General features: G+C 41.7%; 1 protein-coding gene across 2 annotated transcripts in view; it reads right to left on the bottom strand.

Moving 5' to 3' along the window:
- Positions 1-3,565: 3,565 nt before the first annotated feature.
- DDX10 (DEAD-box helicase 10) overlaps positions 3,566-24,099 on the bottom strand; it is a 375,483-nt gene continuing 354,949 nt past the window's right edge. For both annotated transcript variants that reach the window (XM_050927904.1, XM_050927896.1), the window contains exon 18: positions 3,566-4,357. In XM_050927904.1, coding sequence (XP_050783861.1) covers positions 4,171-4,357 — 187 coding nt within the window. In that variant the 3' untranslated portion in view covers positions 3,566-4,170. The remainder of the gene's footprint in view (positions 4,358-24,099) is intronic.

The raw sequence follows: 24,099 nt of genomic DNA on the forward strand, positions 1-24,099 counted from the left end.
CACTTGCCTGGGAACATACTTGCTGTTGCTCCAAAAATGGAGCAAAGCCACCCATTCCCCTGAGTGCATGCTGAAGACCACAGCTGTGCAGGATGGCCTAGGCAGATTGACCACACTTTCTAAGGGCCATGGAGCTCTGTTAGGAGTAGGAATCACTTCAAGGCTAGTGCAGGGGAGGGGCAGAGAGAGGAAGGAGTGTTTTGATTAAGGCACTGAGCTGAGACTTAGAAGATGCAGGTTCAATTCCTGCTTGTCAAAGTCTTCTACTGTAACCTTCAGTGAGTCTCTTAACTGCTGTGTACCTCAGTTCCCCATCTGTAAAATGAGGATTTAGATTTCTTCAACAACACAGTGAAGACAAATTCATTAATGTTTGGGAGGTGCTCACATACTAGCATGCCATGGGCCATATCAGGAGCTATGAAAGGTGGAGGACATCTGCCCTCCCAAGTAGCACAAGGCATGTTTTCCTCCAGGTATATTCATTGAAGCTGGAGGTGTTTGACAACTTTTAGCATGGGGAACAGTGTTTCTTTCTGCCGTATTTGATTTTTAAATCCACATTCCACTGAACCATTTAAATGTTATCTTTGTGTAGGTACATATATATAAACAAGTGAGGAACACTGAGGGCTGATGGCCTAGTGGGTTAGGTAAACTCACCTTTTCTATATACACAGCCAAGGGAGTATGCTGTCCCAGGTCAGAAGTGAAAAATGAATGTTTTAGTTTCCTCCTAGTCCCCATTTATGCACAAGAAAGCCAAAAACCACCACAGTTTGGGTCATTCGCAATTTCTAAGAAAGGTATAGCACTGCAAAAGCCCAGTGGCTGTTGATCAGCATGCAGCGTTTACAGGCAATCATGCATACAGCATGCCAGAGACCAGCACTATTGGTTCCTCATCCTTCACCACAATCTTCATGTACAAATTTAGTATGGTGTTTAGCAAGGTGTAACTTCAAAAAAAAAATGCTGGAAAATAAAGCTAAATACTCTACTTCTCCATGTTATGTTTCGTCATAACAGAAAGAGGCTCGGTTCTGCTCTCAGATATTCAGGTGGCCATTGCCCTACAGTTTGTATCTTTGTAGTTAATTTTACAAGGCAATAACATGCACTAGCTTATCTGGGATGAGAAAGTAAGCCCCACGATACATAGTTTCAAATGATAAAGCAGTCTGGCAGAATTAGATTTTAATGTTATTTTATGCATAGATTCCAAGGCCTGGAGAGACTATCATTTAGTGATCATCTAGTCTGACCTCCTGTATAACAAAGGCCTCAGGACTTCCCCAAAATAATTTCTAACACTTATCTTTTAGAGAAGCATCCAAGCTTGATTTAAAAATGGTCAGTGATGGAGGACCCACCACAGCTCTTGATAAATTGTTCCAATGATTAACTATTCTCACCTTTAAGAATTTATGCCTCATTTTCAGTCTGAACATCCAGTTTTTTTTATAGGATCTATTTATCATAAATACATGTTGATTGGCATTAATTATATTACCCTCCTTTAATTCTTTATTAACCCAGACCCATGTCGGGCACTCTATTATCTTGCTTGGGATTGAAGTCAGGCTAACAGCTCTGTAATTACCCAAGTTATCCTGTTTACCCTTTCTAAAAATTGGCACATTAGCTCTCTTCAAGTCTTCTAGAACTTTCCCAGAGCTCTAAGATTTATTGAAAATCAACATTAACAATCCAAAGAGCTCTTCAGTCAGCTCTTTTAAAATTCTTGGATGCAAGTTATCTATATCTGCTTATTTAAAAGTAGTAACTGCTGTTTAACATCCTTCCTGAGATACTAGTGGAATGGAATCACCACATGAGGAGATTATAATATCTCTAGTCTCATCTTTTTCCAAATACAGAACAAAAATATTTATTGAACACTTCTGCCTTTTCTGCATTATTATTGATAATTCTATCATTACAATTGTCCCTTGGTTGTGGGATTGTGGCTTGGTGGGCCTCTAGTAATGTGTCTTTAAATGGTTCCCAATTGTCATTCACAGTTTTCTGATTAAATTCTTCCTCTCATCTGATTTGGCTTTGTGAAACAAGTCTTTGTAAACACTAAGTACAGTATGTATATATATTACTTGTCTGGACTTTATTCAGTTTGCACATTATAAATGTGATCAAGGCATGATCATTTGTACCTAAACTACCATGAACGTTCAATTCTGTATTCAGTTTCTCTTTATTTGTTAAGACGAGGTCTAATGAAGAACTCCCCTGTGGTGGCTGCAACACTTTTTGAGACAGAATTTCTAAACATTATAGAAGACAATTTTCTAAGGATGTTTTAATACTGGCAGCACAAGACCTCTAGCATGTGTCACTCAAACTGAAGTCTCCCCATCAGGGGCGGCTCTAGGCATTTTGCCACCCCAAGCACGGAAGGCAGGCTGCCCTCCGCGGCTTGCCTGCGGAGGTTCCACTGGTCCTGCGGCTTCGGCGGACCTCCCGCAGGCACGCCTGGGGCCCTCATGGCGCCAGCAGAGCGCCCCCCGTGGCTTGCCGCCCCAAGCACGAGCTTGGCATGCTGGGGCCTGGAGCCGCCCCTGCTCCCCATGATCACACAGCTTTATTCCCTATACATTAGAGACAGGTGCATAACTGTGATTTTGTGGTCTGTAGCAGAGATCAACTCATACACCACCTTGTGCTTTATACCTGTGTGGACATTCAGCCATAAACGTTCAAGATCATTCTCTTCCAAGTTACCAGTGACTTGGAAACAGGCAATGCCATTTTTGACACAGAGTGCCCCTTTTGCCCACTTGATCCTCCCTAAATCAACTTTAACATTTGAAACATGGGACTCATCCCACCAGATTTCAGTAATACCAACTAAATCAAATTTATGTTTACAAATGAGCAATTCCACTTCCTCTTGTTTGTTACCCAGGCTCCTACTATTGATGTATAGGCAATTTAAGAATTTCTTCTCATGTTCTTTGATTCCTTGATTAATTTTGTTCTCTACATCTCAACTTTGTTCTGAGTGCTCATATCTTCCCTCTTTTTATCCTTCCCCTTTGCTATTAGTTTAACATCCTCCTGACTAATCTAGCCAGCCTGTCGAGGAGATTTGTTCCTCTTCTACTGAGGTGGAAGCCATCCAAACTATACATCCCCTCTTCCCACAGAAGGTGGATCATTGTTCCACAAAATCAAAACCCTCTACTCTACAACCCCTACTTAGCCAGCTGTTCACTTCTAGAATTTTGTGCGTTCTGTCCTTCCTTCTTTCGTGGACCTGGAAGGATCTCAGAGAAGACCGCTTGTTCATTCTACAGTAAATTTGGATCTACCATCTGTGAGACATCCCAGACTCAATGTCATTAATTCAGATATGAACCACCACCAGTGGACCCTTGCCCATCAACTTCAGAAGCCTACCCAATCTTAGAATAACATCTCATGTCTTGGCTCTAGGAAGACAGTACATTGTCCCCTTGTCTGTCTGGCCCTGGCAGAATTTTCTTTCTTTTTTTTTTTTTTTTTGATTGTTTCAACACAGTTGACAGAATTATAAGTATAATGGAAATGTGAACTGGCTGGAAAGGTTTAATTGTTTTCATGGAGACGCTAAAGAGATATACATATTTATTTCAAAAACGTCAGGAGCTTTTAAATAAATGTGTACTAAATACAGTAAAAACAAATCTGCATTTCATTTAATAAGTCGTATCTGCTGTTCACCATTTGAGCCTGGAAAAAGATTTATTCTTTAATAGTTTTAATCCACTTTCTTTATATTGTGAGATTACAAACCTGCCAAAAATCAAGAAAAATTCAGACTGGAGCACACTAAGCTTTTGTTACGAAGCAAGCTTACATTTTACAAAAAAGATGCAACAAATACTTCAAACCTGGAGCTTTTCAATTATAAATGTGCTACTAACAAAATGTCATCAGAGGATTTAGATTGGAAAATTGTCTTGGGAATCTTTATAATCCCAAACCAACCATCCTGAATATATGCCATGGAAAAGAATAACCTACTATCTGATCTGAGGCAAGTCCATTGTTCATGAAACTCATTTATCAATGTCTGCAGATACCCATCTGCCCTAATACCAGATTGATTTTGTGCACACTTCTGACATAAGAGCAAAGATGATCTAGCAGAAAAAAACTGGGGGAAAATAATTATCTCTGACTGTTGAGCAGATGTAGTACAAGCTCTTCATCCTCTGCCAGAGAAAGCCCTGTATCTAATGGCACAAAAGAGTGCTCGTCGCTAAGTTTAGCCTTTTTCCTTCTCAGTGGCGATTCTTCTGCTGCATTATTGCTGCTCTTGCTTCTTTTCCTTGTTCCGTTCTTCTCCTCAAGCTCACTGCAGAAACAAATCAATTACTCTTTTTAACAACTGTGGCAATCAATATCATCATGCAATCAAACAATTCATTTTAAACAAGACAAATTTATGGCCAGATAAGAGGCAAACATAAAATTACTATTCAGAAGAGGATAGCAATGGAATTAAATGAACTCTGAATGTCTAAATTAGAATCTCTTTCACATAGAATTGAATGTTTTGTTGTTTATTTAGTAGTTAATTGGTTAAAATATATCAAGAAATCAATACTGGCTTTATACAATACTTGTTGCATTCTGTAGTGCTAGAAAACTTGGAAAAGTTGATTCAGTGATATGTCAGTTGACCTGGACAACAGTCACAATGTTAGAATTGTCATCCAGAGCAAAATCCAAACTCTCTCAACATTCCAGAGTGTGGCTACAGGGGTAATTTGGGCCCATCTCATTTGAGGCCCATTCGATGTTTTTAAAACATTTTCCCTAGAAATAAATCCTTGGAAACTACTACATAGGTCTTTGCCATGAGAGGAACAGAGCTATCCAGCAACAGATTTTTCAGCCACTTTAAATGCGAGTTATAATGGCATTTCGTGGGCAAGATTTTATATTAATGGGGCTCAGAAACTGTGTTCTTTATAACAACTGAGAACAATTATTTATAGTCAGAGCAATCAGGAGGAGAGTGCAGCACTGTCTCCAGGGAAGTGGGGGCAATAGCAACACATTTAATATTAGGGTTGGAAATAATGATTAAAAAAACCACAGAAAATATGGAGAAGATGAACTTGAAAATAAAATGGCTTTGTGCAGCTCGCATAGTTTTTCCTCCAAGGACCATTTATGTCTTCAAATCACCACAGTCTACTTCAGAGATTTGCATCCACAATATTACATTAAGTACCTCCAAAATGTAAGCACATTTCAGCTCAATACAAGAAACACACAAATCCTCTCTCGTGTTTCACGTTTTGCCAATGCTCCTGACAAAAGCACAGCTTTTATTGTGAACCACTGGGTACGATACGCCTTACTTTTTTCCTAATCCTCTCTGAGCTAATGAAAGTCAGCACATGGGGTTTCTACATGATGCACCAAGAACAAATGCATGAGTCTAAAATAGTCTCAGGGAAGCCATTGGGTTCTAGCAGGTCAATATGCCACACACCATTTCAAAATGCCAGTATATATAGATGGCCCTATTGCTTTAAAACACTTACTATCCAACCCATCAACACGCATACATGTAACCGGATTTTTTTTTAAATTATTGTTAAAATTAGAGTTGGTTGAAATGCAGTTGAAACTTTTATTTTTAAGAAAAATTGTTTTCATGAAATATTTTCATTTTGGTAGAAATGTTTCAGTTTTTCAGTGAAATACCAAAACCAAAACCAGAAAATAATTGGCTTTGGAAAATGATTTTCTGTTACAATGCTTGGTTTTTAAATCTAAAACATGATTTTTTTAAAAACTAAAAATGGTTTTTGATTTCAGTTTTTCATAAAATACATTTAATGGGAAATTTTCCAAATTAAAAAAAAAAATTCTGAAACAACAATTGGCATTTTTTGGCCAGCTCAGTTAAAATACCCAATAATATTAAATGCAAACTGTACATTAACTCAGTGGTGACAAAGCAAGAATCGCACCAGAAAACTCAAGGTAAGGATGACACATGTCTTACTTCTTTCCCTTCCCTCACACAGTTGAGCATTGCTATTGCAGCTCACAAAGTATATAGTTATTGCATGCAGCGCCTCATGCAATGTCCAGTCACTTTGAGAAGTATTAAGATCAGAATGTTTGCATTAACTGAGATTTCTTTCCTCTGCTGCTACTAACATATGACATAAATTCCAAATATTAAAGACAAGTTCAGGAAGGAAAGTAATAAACATGTACACAGCCTTTCCAGCAAGATTTAAAGCTGCAAAACCCAAGGCTTACCTAGTTTTTCTGCTTTTTTATGTATCCACATTGACTTCAAATAGTTCCCTTACAACTGTACTTCAGAAAAACTATTTCACTCTGTGCATAATTTCCTTACTAAAACCCAAGTTTAGATGCTCACCCTCCTCTCCCAACCTTTAAAAAGCCCCAGCTCCTTCTGGAAGAGTCCTGGACCCCAGGGAAATGGCCTTGCCTGTCCATCCTTCCCTTCTCCTCTGCTAAACAGGGAGTCAGCATCAGGGACTCCAGGACCCACCTGCTTGACATCCAAACACATGGGTAGTCACCAGTGACATCAGCAACTTCAGCAAAGGCTTTTTAAAAGCCTCAGCTCCTGTTGTACTAGGGCCACATGGAGCTATACAAAAAAAGGTAGACATGGTCCATTCTCCAAAGAGCTTATAATCTAAGACTCATGCTGGTAGATGGATACTGTTAGCTGCAGCCAGGAGATAGTAGAGTTAGTGTCCCTGAGACATGGGTAACTAGGGTGTGAGACAGCTGAAGTCCTACAGAGAAACCCAAGGAACAGACAAGCTTGCGGAGAAAGCTTAGGCAGAAGAGTTTTATGCTCGCTGATGTTATGTGAGCCCAACCCCAGGAAAGGTGTAGACCTGGAGCACATATAGTATTGACTGCTGTGTTCAGAGGAGGGCAGAGCTCAACCAATTTGCACCTCTCTTTACTCTTCCTTTTACTTATCAGCAACCCACCACACTTTGCCAGACTTCCTTCTGTTTTCATCTCCCTGCTCTGTCCAAACTCTCTAATTTTCAGATCTTCTACTGCCTGCCTTGCTACCATAATATTAGTGCTGTACACCTCCTCCCAACAAAATCAAGTGAACACATTTCACTCAGTTTCTAAATGATTATGAATCGTATAAAGAGGGAAAGTCTTATGCACTTACTTAGACCAGTCAGAGGAACACATAACCTATCTGGGTTACCAGACACCCTGTAACTCTTGTCTTCCTTTCTCCTGTCCCTGTTTTTCTTTACACTTCTATCTTATCTAAATTAAGATAAAAGCCCTGGGGGGCAGGACCACATCTTTTCTATGTTCTGTAAACCATCCATCACACTTGGGCCCTAGGAAAGAGCTTGTCTATACAGTCAGTGTGTGGCAAGCCAGTGTAAATCTGCAGTGCTCTCGCCTGCTGCGTGCTAAGTGTCCACTTGGACCCTGCCACTGTGCACTAAAAGTCCTATAGTGCACTTGGATGTATGGCTGTTTGAAACAGCAGTACGTCAACGCATACTATGCAAAGTTCAGTGCACGGTAGCAAGGTCTACACAGCCAGTAAGTGTGTGGTAGGCTAGAGGACTGTACATTTACATACTGACTCGCCACACACTAAGACTCTAGGTGGAAAACTCTAAGTTACATATCAAAAACCAATCAACCCAATCCTATGTGTTAAAGTAACATTAAGATGCAAGATCAAGCAATCAAAAGTTATACCAGAATTAAGGAAATACCAGAATTAAGGTTGCCCATGCAATCGTAATTCAGCCCCCTTGTGTGTATGTATTATGATACAGTCTTTAATAACTTGATTGCATACCACTTTTTCCAGCCAGTCCCAACCTACTCCCTCAGCTCCTATTCCCAGTCTCCTTGCCCAGCAATTCTCATCTCACCTACCCCAACTCCCAGTCTTGTTCTCCTCCGCCCGACACCAGCCTCTCCGGCTTCTCATATGTCCATCCAAGGCTCCTTGCCCCAATCTACTCCCCAGACTCCGTAGGTCTAGCTCTTGTCCCTGCTGCATTTGAATCAGTCAGTTTTCTCCTCCTCACTACATGAGACAGGACACACAATACATTTTCCCCTATCTTCGTTCTCAGAAACACCTGAATTGTTTTGGTTGAAAATTTCCAATATACTTCAGCCTGAGGAACACAGGCGAATTGGCTAAAAGTTGTCAACGTTATAAACAGTTGAAAATGGGGTCTTATAATGGGAAATGTCAGGCAACCTGATCATGCAATGTTCCCAGCATAGTGGTCACTGCAAAAAGAAGACCATTAGAAAACATTGTTAACAATCTGGGAAAATGAACAAGTCAAAGATTTCTGTGTACGCTTAGTTGATGTTTTGCCATTATTCAGTTTTAGTGCAGTTTGGCACACACACTGTACTGTAGATCACATAGGCTACTTTAGAGGTTATTTAGGGAATTAAGTGTTTCCTAGTGATGCAGCAATTCCAAGGGTTGCTTCATTACAATGTTTACTTTAAGTAACTTCCATTAATCAGTGCACACATGTGCAAACACTGTGCAAAAATATGAGGCTCAGTTGCATTTTAGACTCTTTGGATAAGGAATTTCCAAATCAGATATACGTGGACCGGCAGTAACAAAATTTGGACTCAAGATTTTCAGCCCAATCTTAACTTTTTGCGAAGTGCACAAATTGCAGGCATATTAAAATGCCTACATTATAAACCTTCCAGAAACAGGGTTTACAATTAAAATGACAGCTCAAAATATGACTACAGTGGCACAGCCAAACACCACCAGAACACAGGTCCCACTGGAAAAAGATCAGCATTACAATATGTTCTTCCTTTTTCTAACTTAGTAAAAAGAGAATGACAAAGTTTCTATCTTGCTGCCTGTCTTGCCTTCGTTGTGTTGAGATTGCAGGTGTGTGATCCATATGTCTGCCTACCTGTTCTGTTCTTGTAAAAAGGACGAGAATAGACACTGCAGATGTCAACCTCTGCCTATTCATTAAAATGAAAAAAGGAGAAGAGGGGCGAGTGGGGAGAGAAATGCATGACACAAACATGTGTATCCCTATGCTATGCAAACAAAGAACCTTACATTTCTTCTGCCTGCCCAGTAGAGAATGAGAGGAGTTAAACAATATTGCAGCTTTCACGTTAGATTTTTTTTTTTCAGGATTACAACATTTAAAAAAAATATGTTTAGATCTATTGTGATTTTGGGTCTGTCAACCTTGCAGATGTCCCTTTAAGCTGTTTGCTACTGATACCTAGTTTATAGCTTCTTGGGGGCAAGGATCTTGTCCTAGTTCTCCATGCAGCCCTTAGTATACTTTGGGTGCTATATAAACGCTAAACAACATACGTTGACAGTATATGTACTCATTCTAATGTCAATTGCAAAAGTTTTCCAAGGAACCTATTGTATGCTTAGCACAGTTTATGGGAATTCATTTAAAAAAGAGTAAGACTAAAAGCCTAATTAAATGAAAATAATCTTAGCTGCTTTGTCTATTATTTTCAACACTTGAATAGGCTTTGAAACCTCAGCTGCTTTCATAATTGACTGATAGTGCATCTAGGATGCTAGTTCAAAACAATCATAGTAATTAAAACAAAGAAGAAATAATACAATGTAAGAAGCAGCTGGCTTATAATAAATACAGCCCCCCCCCCACCTCAAACTGGAGATGGAGACACCATTGGAGTGGGGTCCTGCAAGGATCAGTTCTGGATGCAGTTCTATTCAATATCTTAATCAATGATTTAGATAATGGCACAGAGAGTACACTTATAAATTTTGCAGATGATACCGAGCTGGGAGGGGTTGCAGGTGCTTTGGAAGATAGGATTGAAATTCAAAATGATCTTGACAGACTGGAGAAATGGTCTGAAGTAAAAAGAATGAAATTCAATAAAGACAAATGCAAAGTACTCCACCTAGGAAGGAACAATCAGTTGTACACATACAAAATAGGAAATGACTGCCTAGGAAAGAGTACTGCAGAAAGGGACCTGTGGGTCATAGTGGACCACAAGCTAAATATGAGTCAACAGTGTAACACTGTTGCAAAAATAGCAAACATCATTCTGGGACGTATTAGCAGGAGCGTTGTAAGCAAGACACGAGAAGTAATTCTTCTGCTCTACTCCGTGCTGATTAGGCCTCAACTGGAGTACAGTTCTGGGCGCCACATTTCAGGAAGGATGTGGACAAACTGGAGAGAGTCCAGAGAAGAGCAACAAAAATGACTGAAGGCCTAAAAAAACATGAACTATGAGGGAAGGTTGAAAAAAATGGGGTTTGTTTAGCCTGGAAAAGAGAAGACTAAGAGGGGACATGATAACAGTTTTCAAGTAGGTAAAGGTTATTACAAGGAAGAGGGAGAAAAATTGTTTTTCTTAACCTCTGAGGACAGGACAAGAAGCAATGGTCTTAAATTGCAGCAAGAGAATTTAGGTTGGTCATTAGGAAAAACTTCCTAATTGTCAGGGTGGTTAAGCACTGAAATAAATTGCCAGGGAGGTTGTGGAATCTCCATCCCTGGAGATTTTTAAGAGCAGGTTAGACAAACACCTGATTCTATGATTAGACCTAGATCTTGTTACCTAGAAAACTTAACTGTATAACACATTTTAAACGGAACTGTAAGTTTTCCAGTCTCTGTATAATCCAAAACACCCAAACAAGGCTTTTCACCAAAAGCTTTGTGGGAAGGTTATTCTTGAGTCAAACTGTTTCTTATTGTTACTGAAGAGGCATGTTGCTAAGTTAATGGAAAATGTTGCAAATAAATAAATAAATAAAAGTACATGCATTTCAACAGCCAATATGTTTGGCCTTAACTCCAGTCATGATAGAGCAGAAGTGGGCAAACTACGGTCCGTGGGCCACATCTGCTAGTCCCCATCCCGTCCCCAGCTGTCTCCCTCCTCTGCAGCCACGCCGCCGCACGGGCAGTGCTCTGGGCGGTGGGTTTGCACACTTCTGCCGAGCAGTGCAGCAGAGTGTCTGGCTCCAGCTGAGCAGTGCGGCTGCTAAACATGCTGCTCCGAGTGGCATGGTAAGTGGGCAGGGGCCGGCGGGTTGGATAAGGGGCGAAGGGTCCCAGGGGGCAGTCAGGGGACAGGGAGCAGGGAGTGGATGGATAGGGCGGAGGTTCTGGGGGGCAGTCAGGGGAACAGGGGGTTGGATAGGTATGGGGTCCTGGGGAGCCTGTCAAGGGGCAGGGGTGTGGATAGGAGTCAGAGCAGTCAGGGGACTTGGAGCAGGGGAGTTGGATGGGTGGGGGGCACTGAGGTGGGCAGTCAGGGGATGGGAAGTGGGATAGGTTGGATAGGCGGCAGGGACCAGGCTGTTCGGGGAGGCATAGCCTTCCCTACCCAGCCCTCCATACAGTTTTGCAACCCCAATGTGGCCCTTGGGCCAAAAAGTTTGCCCACCCCTGAGACAGAGAGTAGGTATGGTGAAAGGCAGATGAACAAGGAGGGAATCTAACATGGGAAGCAAGTTGGGATGAGGTCATGAAGAAGCATAGAGACGCTTCTGAGAGAAATGGATGCAGAGAATCTCAAACAGGTATTTTTAATGCAGGAATATTAAAAAAACATGGAACGAAGTAAGGTGATCTGTTCAGTAAACGGCACGACTCATAAGGAAGAACACTCAGGCCAATATCCCTTTATAACATTTGGAAAGTGGCACGTGCAGCTGGATTGCCGTCTTCCTTTGTGCTATCCGGGACAGTTTAGCTCTTCACTGCTGCAGCAGCCTGAATTATCACACAGCTTCACGTGCCTGATGGCCTAATTTACTCTGAGTGGTTACATCTGCATGAGCAGCAAGGTAGTAACAGCAGATTTCAGCGAAGTGCACCATAATTCCTGTGGGCCACCATTTATACCCATGTTAACCCAAACACAACAAAACAGGTGTTTTCACTTTATATATCACTTTTGCTGCACATGCATAATCACACATCTTATAAATACATCTTTGACATGACTGCTAGCACAAGAGACTGGAACCCAAGAAGGTGGGATTCTAATTCTGATGGTAATTCACTGTGCAATCTTGGGCAAGTAATGTTCTGGATCTCAGTTTAACCACCTGTAAAATGGAGGAAACTGCTACTTACTTCCCAAAGATGTTATGGGGTGATAGCTACAAGAAATTACTTGATTTTTTTAATTGCTAGCAATGAACTTCTTCAGGCTTCTAAGTATGTCTTGTCAACTCAAAGTCTATTCTTTAGACTGTAACAGCTTTGAGGAGAGACTGTTTGAAACAGGGAGGCTCTATGTTTTTTGCCGCCCCAAGCACAGCAGTCAGGCAGCCTTGCGGTGGTGTTTCTGCAGGTGATCTGCCGGTCCCGCGCCTTCGGCACCCGCCACCAAATTTTCGCCGAAGCCGCGGTACCGTCGGACCTCTTGCAGCCATGCCGCTGAAGGCTGCCTGACTGCTGCCCTCACAGCGACCGGCACACTGTCCCCCCGCGGCTTGCCGCCCCAGTGCCTGGAGTCGCCCCTGGGTTGAAATAAAAGGCCATGTGCAGCTTCAAGCACATTGTCATTACTTAAATAATAATGTTTATATGATGCTTTGAGAGCCTCAGATAGAAACCTCTATTGTACGTATTTACATTTGCTATAGTATTTCTTGCAGGCTGCGTTTACCAGCGCTACACTGAAATCTTGCCCATGTAAACACAATGCAGCCAACAAGCTGCTGTGTAATTCCAGCATGTTTGGCAGTTCAACTTTCCTAAAGAAACTTCAGTTAATAATGAATGAATCTGCACATAAAAAATAATTCAGAATATTTAAGAATAATGTATCCCTTAAGTATTGGCATTTTGCTAATCAAACATGTTGTGCCACAAACTTTCTTCCATATAATAAATTTTAATTTACAAGGTGATGGCAACAACTCTAATGAAGATTAATTACTGCAGTCCCTTCCATACAGCCCAGTGCAGCTTCTTTCCAACTTACTGTCAGAATTCTACAGCACATAGCAATGATAATGAAAACATATTGTGTTGTGTTATTCTCTTTACTGGCCATTACACTGATGTAAATCAAAACTGTTCTAAAACTAGATTTACAAAAGTAACTGAAGAAAAAGAGAAGATTAATCTACTTGTATTTCATTATAAATGTAATGGCACTGAAACCAAAGGACAGGATGCGTCTGTTCTAAAGTAGAATTATTATAGTCTGGAAGAAGAAAAAAATAAAATGGAGGAGAACACAGAACAAAACAAGCTGTTAAATGTTTCTCTCCATTATACTGGAAGTATTAAAGAGGATTTGATAGTGGAGATAACCACTGTGCTCTAACCTCTACGCTGACTGTGCCCGCAATCTCTCCTTCCTTAATACCTGAACCAATTCACTTTTTGTACTTCTTAGGTTACTTGTTCTGCTTGTTGCCTTAGGTGCTGCTGTTCGTTTAGTTTATTAAGTACTTTATGTGCAATTAAATTCACTCTAAGTTTCCTAACGACTCAGCCCTTTTGTGTTTCTCCTTTTGTATTTATATTTAGTAGTTCATTCAAATGGCCTGGGTAGGGTGGTTATATCCCCAAAGTACTTGCTTTAATTTAAAAAATAAATTTCCAAGGCCCCCAGAGGCTTCCATAACTTTGCATGAACAACTTACTCAGACATTCTACATTTAATTCTTCTTTTCTTGCATTACTAAGTTTCCCTTCACTTTATGCATTATTCAAAAATTTTACAATTTTATCCACTATTGGCCTTACATGGAGGCAGTGTTTAGTGGCCATGAGAGTACTGAAATGGGAATCAGAAGACCTGGGTTCTACACCCAATAGTTTCTCTTTGTAAGTCACAACCTCCATTCCAGTTTCCCTATCTGTTAAATGGGGAGAATGAGTGTTGCAAGTATTCATTCATGTTTGTAAAGAATTTCTAGTTCCTCAGAAGGAAGGTACTATACAATGAAATTTAAGTCTTACAGTATTAGCAGCATTATTTTCAAAGACTTATGAAAATAAAACTTGAAATAAGTATTTGCAATGAAAGTTGATAGGACACTACATACTGCCTGTGCTTCCCATCTATTTATATCACTGTGAATTATATTACCCTTTCTTGGGTATTGGCTGTTTTTCCTACCCCGTTTGGTATGAACTACAAATATCAACAACTTACTGCCCAGTGTGTTTAAAATTTTTCCATAAAATGGATCCATCCTGTCTCTGACATTCAAACACATTTACTCCTTATCTGCTTAGTTTGACACCAGGCTTCAAATCTTGGTCTCCTCTCCATATTTTTAAACCGTGCAGTACCATCTGTTTCAGATGCTCCTTGTATCTCCCGTTGAGACACCAAGTCAGTTAATATTTTAATCTTATTATAAAACCATACGTCCTCCTTTCACTTACAGCTGATTCAGGTATTGTATGGCTCTCTTGTTTAGGTACACTTTCAGTTTCACATGCTTAAGGCCGGAAGGATCCATTATGATCATCTAGTCTGACCTCCTTGATAACAAAGGCCATAGAATTTCACTAAGATTCCTTCATCCAGCCCATATCTTTGGGTTGAGCTACAGCTTATCTTTTAGAAATTGATCAATCTTGATTTAATGATTTCAACCAATGGAAAATCCACCTTGTTTCTAGCTAGAAAGAGATTGTTCCAATGATTAACTACCTTCTCGATTAAACAAAACAAACCCACTCCTTATTTCTAGTCTGAATTTATCCTGCTTCAGATTAAAATCACTGCATCTTTTTGTGCCTTTGTCTGCTAAATTAGATAGCTTTCTACTAACAAAAATCTTCTCCCCGAGTAGCTATTTCTAAATCATAATTAAGTCACCTCTTAACCTTCTCTAGGATAGACTTAATGCACTGATAATTAGTCTCTCACTAGAAGGCATGTTTTCCAGATCTTACATCAGTGTTGTGCCTCTTTTTTAAATCCCTTCCAATTTTTCAACTTCTTTTTTTAAAGGAAAGGGACTTAGTATTTGAATATTGGCCTTACTAATGCAGCAGTAATAGCATGGGGGGGAGGGATAGCTCAGTGCTTTGAGCATTGGCCTGCTAAACGCAGGGCTGAGAGTTCAATCCTTGAGGGGGCCACTTAGGGATCTGAGGCAAAAATCAGTACTTGGCCCTGCTAGTGAAGGCAGGGGGCTGGACTAAATGACCTTTCAAGGTCCCTTCCAGTTCTAGGAGATGATGATAAAAAATTATTGGATTCATACCTATTATCTCAATACACAGATGTTCCACAGTAAATTCACTACAAGTATGTCACTTACTTAGGCCTTGAGTCATGACTTCCTATGACCCCTCCCCCCTTTCTCTCCCCCTTGAGCTGGTTGGGAAGTTTTCAACAAAAACAGTTTTGTGCTAGAAAATGCCGATTTGTCAAAACTGGAACTTTTTGTGGGGAGATAGTCAGTTTCAGTTAAACTTTCAACAGAAAGATTTTTTTCAGGTCCAGGATGGCATTTCTGGGTCATTACCAGAGAGAGAAAGAGAAAGAGAAAAAGACTCACCTGAGAAATAGCAAGTAGCTTGTTAGTGAGGGCATCTAGGCTGTAGGAAACCCAAGTTCAATGCCCCATTGTGCCTTATTTCGAGCAGGAATTTGAATCCAGGTCTCCCGCATCCCATTATACAAAGAAGAACAGTTCCAACAGGAAGGACTGCAGGTGATTCACTCTAGAATAGCTAATAGCCAGGTGGTTATGGCACTCACCTGGGATGCGTGAAACTGATTTTAAAGAGCTTTTCTGACCACAGTCATTGTCATAAACAGATAAGTAAGAGTTAATAGAACAGAAGTGCTTCATATCTCTTTGCCTGGAAAGGGTTAACAAGAACAGTGAGCCTGGCTGTCACCTGACCAGAGGACCAATCAGAGGACAGGATACTTTCAAATCTTGAGGGAGGGAAGTTTTGTGCTGGGCTGTTACTTTTAGTTGTTGTTCACTCTGGGGGCTCAGAGGGACCAGACGTGCAACCAGGTTTCTCTCCAGTCTCCCTGATACAGGTTCTTATAGATCCAGAATAGCGAGTACTAGGTAGATAAAGCGAGTTAGGTTTATGGTTGTTTTCTTTATTTGCAAATGTGTATTTGGCTGGAAGAAGTTCAAATGTGTATTTGGCTGAAAAGATTTTAATTTGTACTTGTATACTTAGGCTGGGAGGGTATTCCCAGTGTCTATAGCTGAAAGACCCTGTACCTATTCCATTTTTTTTTAAATTTATAAAGATAATTTTTACTGTTTTTTCTTTCTTTAATTAAAAGCTTTTCTTGTTTAAGAACCTGATTGTTTTTGTATTCTGGTGTGAGACCCCAGGGGACTGGGTCTGGATTCACCAGGGAATTGGTGGGGAGAAAGGAGGGAAGGGGGAGAGAGAGGCTGATTTCTCTCTGTGTTAGGATTACTTTCTCTCTCAGGGAGAATCTGGGAGGGGAAGAGAGAAGGAGGGGGGAAGGTGCATTTTCCTCTCTGTTTCAGGATTCATGGGGTTTGAATCACACAGTGATCTTCCAGGGTAGCCCTGGGAGGGGAAGCCTGGGAGAGGCAACGGTGAAGGAAAGGGTTTATTTTCCTTGTGTTAAGATCCAGAGGGTCTGGGTCTTGGGGGTCCCCAGGCCAGGTTTTGGGGGGACCAGAGTGTACCAGGCACTGTAATTCCTGGTTGGTGGCAGCGCTACAGGTTCTAAGCTGGTAATTAAGCTCAGAGGAATTCATGCTGGTACCATCTTTTGGGACGCTAAGGTTCAGAGTGGGGAATTGTACCATGACAGTCATACTAAGTTCTTTCCTCCAGAATATCACAGGAACATCTCTTAGATGGAACAACATGGCATAAAGGCCAGTTAGTCCGTAAGAAAAGATACTACAGACTAATCAAGAACGGTATAAAACCTAGTGGGACAACAGAATTGCTCACAGCATCCTGATTTAATGTGTTAAAGGAGGAGGAAGAAATGGCAACTTTGCTTGTCATTGACATAGCAAACAGAGCTATACATAACAGCAGCACTAAATGGTGACCTCTATGAGCACAGCGGTCAGCTCATGGCACAGGACTGACTACAGTAAAAATGATACAGCTAATGATTTTACAGCAAGTATAACCTATTCATCCCATTTCCCCCTCTCCCAATTCCGAGATCTATTCCACTTTGACCTACTAGGAGCTAACAAAGATGAATAGTCCTACATATTAAACGGTTAACAGAATGTAACAACAAGTCCAATCACAACTTTGTTCTATCTCACATTTTTATTTGAAAAGATAGAGGGATTAAAAATATTAGAAATTCAATTTAACTGTGCAATGAATATTTAGGATATCCAGCTGCTTCTTTTCTGCCCTATTCAACCCACTGAAAATTTTTCACTTCATTAACAATTCACATTAAGATAGCCTTAAACCAAACTTGATGAATGTTGCTAGATATACAAAAATTAATCGTATATTACATGCGTGAAGTAATTAATTACTACTTTGGTGGAAGTATAGTTAGAAGGATATTTTATTCAAAAGCAAATTATCTAGTGTATTGTACAACTCCCCCTCCCGCATCCCGGTGAAAGAAATGTTGGGGAAAGAAAAGATTGAATACCTTTCTTGACTTGAAAACCATGGACAGACGATCCATCTTTGAAGACAGTTGTAGGATGAAGCCTTATGCTTTGAATATTAGCCATTTCAGCTGGATAGTTTTCCTTTAAAGCTAGCAGGAGTTGCTACAGCTTAAGGTATTTCTATTTTATTCTAGCACTTGGGGCATAAATCTCAGAATTTCAAAAGAATAAGGGCAAAATGCAGTCGCATTGTCTAATTTCAGAGTCAGATTCTTACCATGAGCAACTGCCTGGCTATATATGGTTTTAGATAAAATCAGTAGACAAATGTTCCAGGCATCAGAAGTAACTCACCATGTAATTAAATCAACTTTCCGAGGTGATGTATTGAGCATTTGTGTTGCAATAATGGACCCTCCTTTGCCCTTCCCCTTTGTTACTGACACCAAGGTTTCTTCCCTGCTCTATTTCTCTAATCACTTATCCAGGGAGCCCTCTTTCCCCAGTCCTCATGACTTCCTTTACTCCTTCCCTGCCATGTTACTTCTCACAAGGCAAGCATCGACTCTCCACATCCTCAAAATCCTTGATCCCACCCACCTCTTCAGCTACCACCTGTGTCCCTCCTGCCTTTACCTCTAAGCTTATTGTACAGTCCAACTATAGATGCTTCCCTGAGTTCCTCTTTTCAAGCTCCACCCTTGATTTGGCCCTTCAATCTGGCTTCTCCCTTCTCCACTTCACTGAAACTGCCCTCATCAAGGCCTCTCAATGACTTCCTCAGAACCAAGTCTCAGACCCCAACTCCACTCTTGATGGGTTAGTTACTTTAATACTGTCCATTCAGACACGCCTTGAAATCTTGTTCTTCCTTGGATTTTATGGCTCTGGCTTCTCCAGGTTCTACTCCTACCTCTCAGCATCTCCTTAGTGGGTCATCCCTGCCCTCTTCTTCCCTCCTATTCTTTCTTGGAATACCCCAGGGCTCCACCCACAGCTCATTTCTTTCTTTCTCTTCCGCATACATTGGGTGATTTTTGCCACTCACCTGGCTTCAATTCCATCTTTACACCACTGACTCTTAAATCTATCTGTTCAGTCCTGATCTCTCTCTCTCTCTCACTCTAATCCTTAACCTGGGCTTCTCTCTCTGATCTCTCTCTCTGGATGTCTCACAACCAGCTAAAACTGAAACATGGCCAAAACTGAATTCTCTCATAGGAACATAAGAACTGCCACACTGGGTCAGACAAATGGTCCATCCAGCCCAGTATCTTGTCCTCCTATAGTGACCAATGCCAGGTGTTTCAGAAGGAATGAACAGAAAAGGCAACCATCATCTGTCATCCAGTCCCAGCTTCTGGCAGTCAAAGATTTAGGGACACCCAGAGCCTGGGGTGGTGTCCCTGACCATCTTTGCTAAGAGCCATTGATGGATCTATTCTCCACAAACTTATCTAACTCTTTTTTGAACTCTGTTATATTTTTGACATTCACAACATTCACTAACGAGTTCCACAGGTTGACTGCACATTGTGTGGAGAAGTCTTCCCTCTCAAGCCTTTCTGACTCCCCTCTTTCTCTGTCATGGACAGCATGATCACCCCAGTATCCAGACTCCATGACACATGTGTGCGCACGCGCGCAGGGGGAATCCGACTTCTTCACAGGCTCTTGCCTCCTCTCCTCCCCCTCACCATCACGGCAGTGTCCAAATGCTGCTGCTTCTTTCTCATGAGTGTCTCTAAGATCATCTTTAGCTATACTATTTAACCCTGTAGCGTTGGTTTGTCTTCGTTAACACCTATTCAGCTCAAACGACTGGGGAAAACTTTGGAGAATATAATATTATTTATTTATTTTCGTAAAGACTCAGCACTCCTGCCTTTGCAGTTATTGCTGAGGAAGCTTGCACTCCACTTCTCTAATCGTCTGGTAAACACAAAGACAAGACGATTTTCACGATATTTCTACAGTGAAAGAAAAAAGAATCCGGCCTTATTCATAAAATCATAAAGAAGCAAAAAATGGATACAAACTTTTTTTAACCCCTTTGGCAAGTACTTTTAGTACCATCTCACTGTAAAGTCTATGAAAAGTCTGGCTAACAAAAGGGTCTTACACTGTGCTCTGAAGCATGCCAAATTCTGATTCTGATGGAGTCCCATGACAGCAGGTTCCTGAGGCATGGTTGCTCCACTGAGAATGTCCTGCTGCTAGCCATGGAAAGTTTAAACCCCAGAACTGACAGCAAAACACAGCCCAGCAGATTATAATTCCCATGGCACAGAACTGACAACACGATAAGTTCACACACAAAACCTTTTACTCAAGTTAGGAAAACTGAGCTAGTCAACTTTGCAATAACAAAAATAAAGCTAAAACTCCCTCAATTTTAACGGTCGGTGGGGTTTTCATGGCAAAAATAAACATGAACATAAGGAACTGGCAATTTTTTTCCGTTCATGATGCGCTTTTGCATGTGAAAGCTACAGTAACAACTGAATTTATATTGTACAAATTCCTCTGGAAGGGACACGGTTACAGGAACTGAATAATTGTAAGAATTTAAATTTGACTTGCTAATAAACTTTCAAACATATAATTTGGACTAATCATCTTTTTATTACTTGGTAAGAATTTCAAATATGTATTAGCTTAGATAGGAAAGGAACATAAAGAGGCATGTGGTGCCCAGCTAAAAATCAAACTTACTTGAAACTTGAAATATGACTTTTACAGACTAATCAACTTTCAACATGACTAGATTCCAAAAACATTTCTGTGGTCTTAAAATTAAGTTTCCCTGTTTTAAGCTTCTTTTCCATCTTGTGTGTAAAAGGAACCACACAAGGCCAAATGACCAAGGCCCCAATCCAGCAAAGACTCATCCATGTGCTTAATTTTAAATACAAGTGCTCATGTTGAACTTGGTGGGCCAGATCATCAGCTGTTGATTCCAATGGATCTATGCTGATTTATGCCAGCTGAGGATCCAGCTCATTGGATCTACTCTATTTGCAAGCTTATATACAACAACTCTTCACTTGAAGTCGTCCCGGTTAATGTTGTTTCGTTGCTGATCGATTAGGGAACATGCTTGTTTAAAGTTGTGCAATGCTCCCTTATAATGTCGTTTGGCAGCTACCTGCTTTGTCCAGTGCTTGCAAGATTCTCTGGAAGAGTAGCCCCTCCTCATGGGGATTAGAACCAAGGGGGCTGGCATCAGCTCCCCTAAATTCCTTATAAGGAATGTGGCTTGGCAGCTGCCCAGCAGCAGTTCAGGTGGCCCTCCCCACACTACCTTGCTGCTCCTGACCTGCCCTCTGCCTTGGAGCTCCTCCCCGGAGCTTCCTGCTTGCTTGGGGGGGCGGGCGGAAGAGGGATGCTGATATCAGGATGTCCCCCTGCTCCTGCCCCACTCTCCACAAACCAGAGGAGGGGGACAAGGCTCAGGGACAGAATGGACGGAGCTTGCTGGAAGCTGTTGCGTCCTGTCTGAACTGGCTGATCTGTTTAAAAGGGCAACGTGCCTGAAGTGGGGTCAGCGTCCTTAAAGGGGTAATGCATGTCTCTCTCTCTTTCACTCATGCACACACCCCCTAGCCCTTTGGAAAGTCAGCACCTGTGCAGCCGTGCATCTGCTGTCAGGAGGAGGGAGTGGTGTGCTCCAGCTGGATAGCACGGGCTCATCATCATCATCATGTTCAGTTTTTGCAGTGAAGTGTCTGCAGCTACTGCCCTACATTTATTGTGTTTCCTCCCTCCTGCCTCAGTCCATGCTGCCTTGTAGAGTGTGAGGCTACATGGACAACAGCGTATTAACCCTTGAGAGCTCAGCCAAGGGCTAGTTTATCACTTAGCAGCAAGACATTCCCTGGGAAATATTCCACCCTCTGACTTCACTGCCTTCACAATCATTCATTGCTGTGTACAATATTAAACTGTTTGTTTAAAATTGTTTAAAACTTATACTGTATATGTATATAATGGCAAAAAATTTTCCCTGAAACCTAACCCTCTCATTTACATGAATTCTTATGGGGAAATTGGATTAGTTTAACATCGTTTTAACGGCATAAAGTTGCATTTTTCAGGAACATAACTACAATGTTAAGTGAGGAGTTGCTGTATTTGCAGAACTACGGACTAGCTGACTAGGGAGAAGTGCTGTCAGGTACACAAAGTAAAGAAAACATAAAACAACAGAGAAAGAGGCTCTCTCTAATCCCTTTTACGGTCATTTTAGCGCTCCAGAGTGAAGACTGATTTTTAAATTGACTGTCAAAATCCTCTAAAAATATTCTTATACAATAGATCAAGACTTTGCCAAGTCAGCCTTTACCAGCTAAAAGATAACACAAAATTTTAACTAGTGAAATGCAACAGAAAATTGTTAAACACATACTAAGTATTGCTTAAACAAGAAAGCCGTATATGAATCGAAGTTGAAATGTGTCCTTACGCCTATTGCCTTTCCCCTACAGTAAGTATGCAAAAAACAAAACAAAAACCAACCAACCATCAATCCATTCATCAGTGGTCGTTAGGAGATCCCTGTGCTAACTAGACATTTAAGAGGAGCTTAAGAAAGAGAGTTTTGTCACACTTAGCTGCTTCAGCTCTAAGCAATCAACCTCTAGTAGATGCATTCGTCCAGTATACCTGGATGTCTGAGTCTCTACTAATACATTAAAGTCAGCTTGCTAATCATTTTAACAAAACTCCTCCAATATGTGCTAAGCGCCCCCACAGTTGGGTCAAGAGGAGGAGACAGACTATTATTAGAATAAAATCACTCCCCTATCCCTACCATGGGCTGACCCAAGCTATCACAGAAGCTCAGCGCATACTAGAGCAGAGGTGGGCAAACTTTTTGGCCTGAGGGCCACATATGGGAATAAAAATTGTATGGTGGGCTATGAATGCTCACAAAAGTGGGGCTGTGATGTGGGAGGGGGTGAGGGCACTGGTTGGGGGTGTGGGCTTTGGGGTGGGGCCAGAAATGAGGGGTTCAGGGTGCGGGAGGGGGTTCTGGGCTGGGGGTGCGGGCTCTGGGGTGGGGCAGGCGATGAGAGGTTTAGGGTACAGGAGGATGCTCTGGGTTGGGACTGAGGGGCTTAGAGGGCGTGAGGAGGATCAAGTGTGCGGGAAGGGGGCTGGCATGCGGGGAGAGGCTCAGGAGTGCAGGCTCCAGGCAGCGTTTACCTCAAGTTGCTCCTGGAAGCAGCGGCATGGCTCCCCTATGGCTCCTACACGCAGGCATGGCCAGGTGGCTCTGCACACTGCCCCATCCACAGACACTGCCCCTGCAGCTCCATTGGTTGTGGTTCCTGGCCAATGGGAGCTGTGGGGGTGGTGCTTGGGGCGGGGGCAGTGTGCAGAGCGGAGCCCCTTGGCTGTCCCTGTGTAGGGACTGGAGAGGGGCCATGCTGCTGATTCCAGGAGCCACGTGGAGTGGCCCCCGACCCTGCTCCCTGGCAGGAGCGCTGGAATGGGGCAAGCTCCAGACCCTGCTCCCCAGCGGAAGCTCGAGGGCCAGATTAAAATGTCTGGCGGGCCATAGTTTGCCCACCCCTGTACTAGAGGATTTTATTTAAATGGTTAGGTTTTTTTTTGTGGGTCTCCTTTTATGTATTCTGCTAATTCTCAGAAGGCTAGATTGAGTCTCCACACTCAGCCCTGAGTAGGAGGTGGCAAGGTGCTGCATCAGGCCGGAGGGTAAAACCAGGAAGAAACTGATTCAGAGTTAATGGGAAGAAGTAATTTACTGTATCTCAGAAAAGGATGCAAGCTTCCTTTCCCTCCCACTGATGCCCGGCCAGTTCTATAGGCCAGCATATTGGTGGGGAAAGTCATGCTACCGGCTTGTTTGTAGTAATCCAGAGTCAAGTTCTGGGTAGCCCTAACCACTACCTCTATTCTCTCCCTTCCTTGAAGCCACATTAGGATTAGCAACAATCTAGCCTAGGTAATTTTAACTGATTGAGACCTGAAGGCAAAAGATACTTATACAACTGACAACTACAAGTTCTTGTTGAGTCAAAGGGGGCAAAATAAAACATCTACCTTCCAGTCTAATGCACCAAGTACCACTGTCATGATTTCAGGATGTATCAAAGCCTATAACAAAGGACCTCCTCTGTTTACCAAAGAAACACAGGGTATGAAATCCTGACCCCACTGAAGTCAATGGTAAAACCCACAATGAATTAAATGGGGGCCAGGGTTTCAGCCAGGATCTTCTGGCAATCCTACAATATGTGTACTGAAGAAATGCAGTAAGCTAACATTACACACTGTGGGTCCTCACCACTTTCCAACCTGTACCATTATCTCTCAGAATAAAAAGTATATTTTAAAAATACTTCAGGGAACTTCACTGCTACCTCGATATACCACCACCTGATATAATACAAATTTGGATCCACCAGAGTGCTCTGCGTGGACAGGGCTGCGCACTCTGGTGGATCAAAGTAAAT

The sequence above is a fragment of the Gopherus flavomarginatus genome, chromosome 1 (assembly GCF_025201925.1).
Source record: "Gopherus flavomarginatus isolate rGopFla2 chromosome 1, rGopFla2.mat.asm, whole genome shotgun sequence".
In the NCBI taxonomy this organism is placed as follows: Eukaryota; Metazoa; Chordata; order Testudines; family Testudinidae; genus Gopherus; species Gopherus flavomarginatus.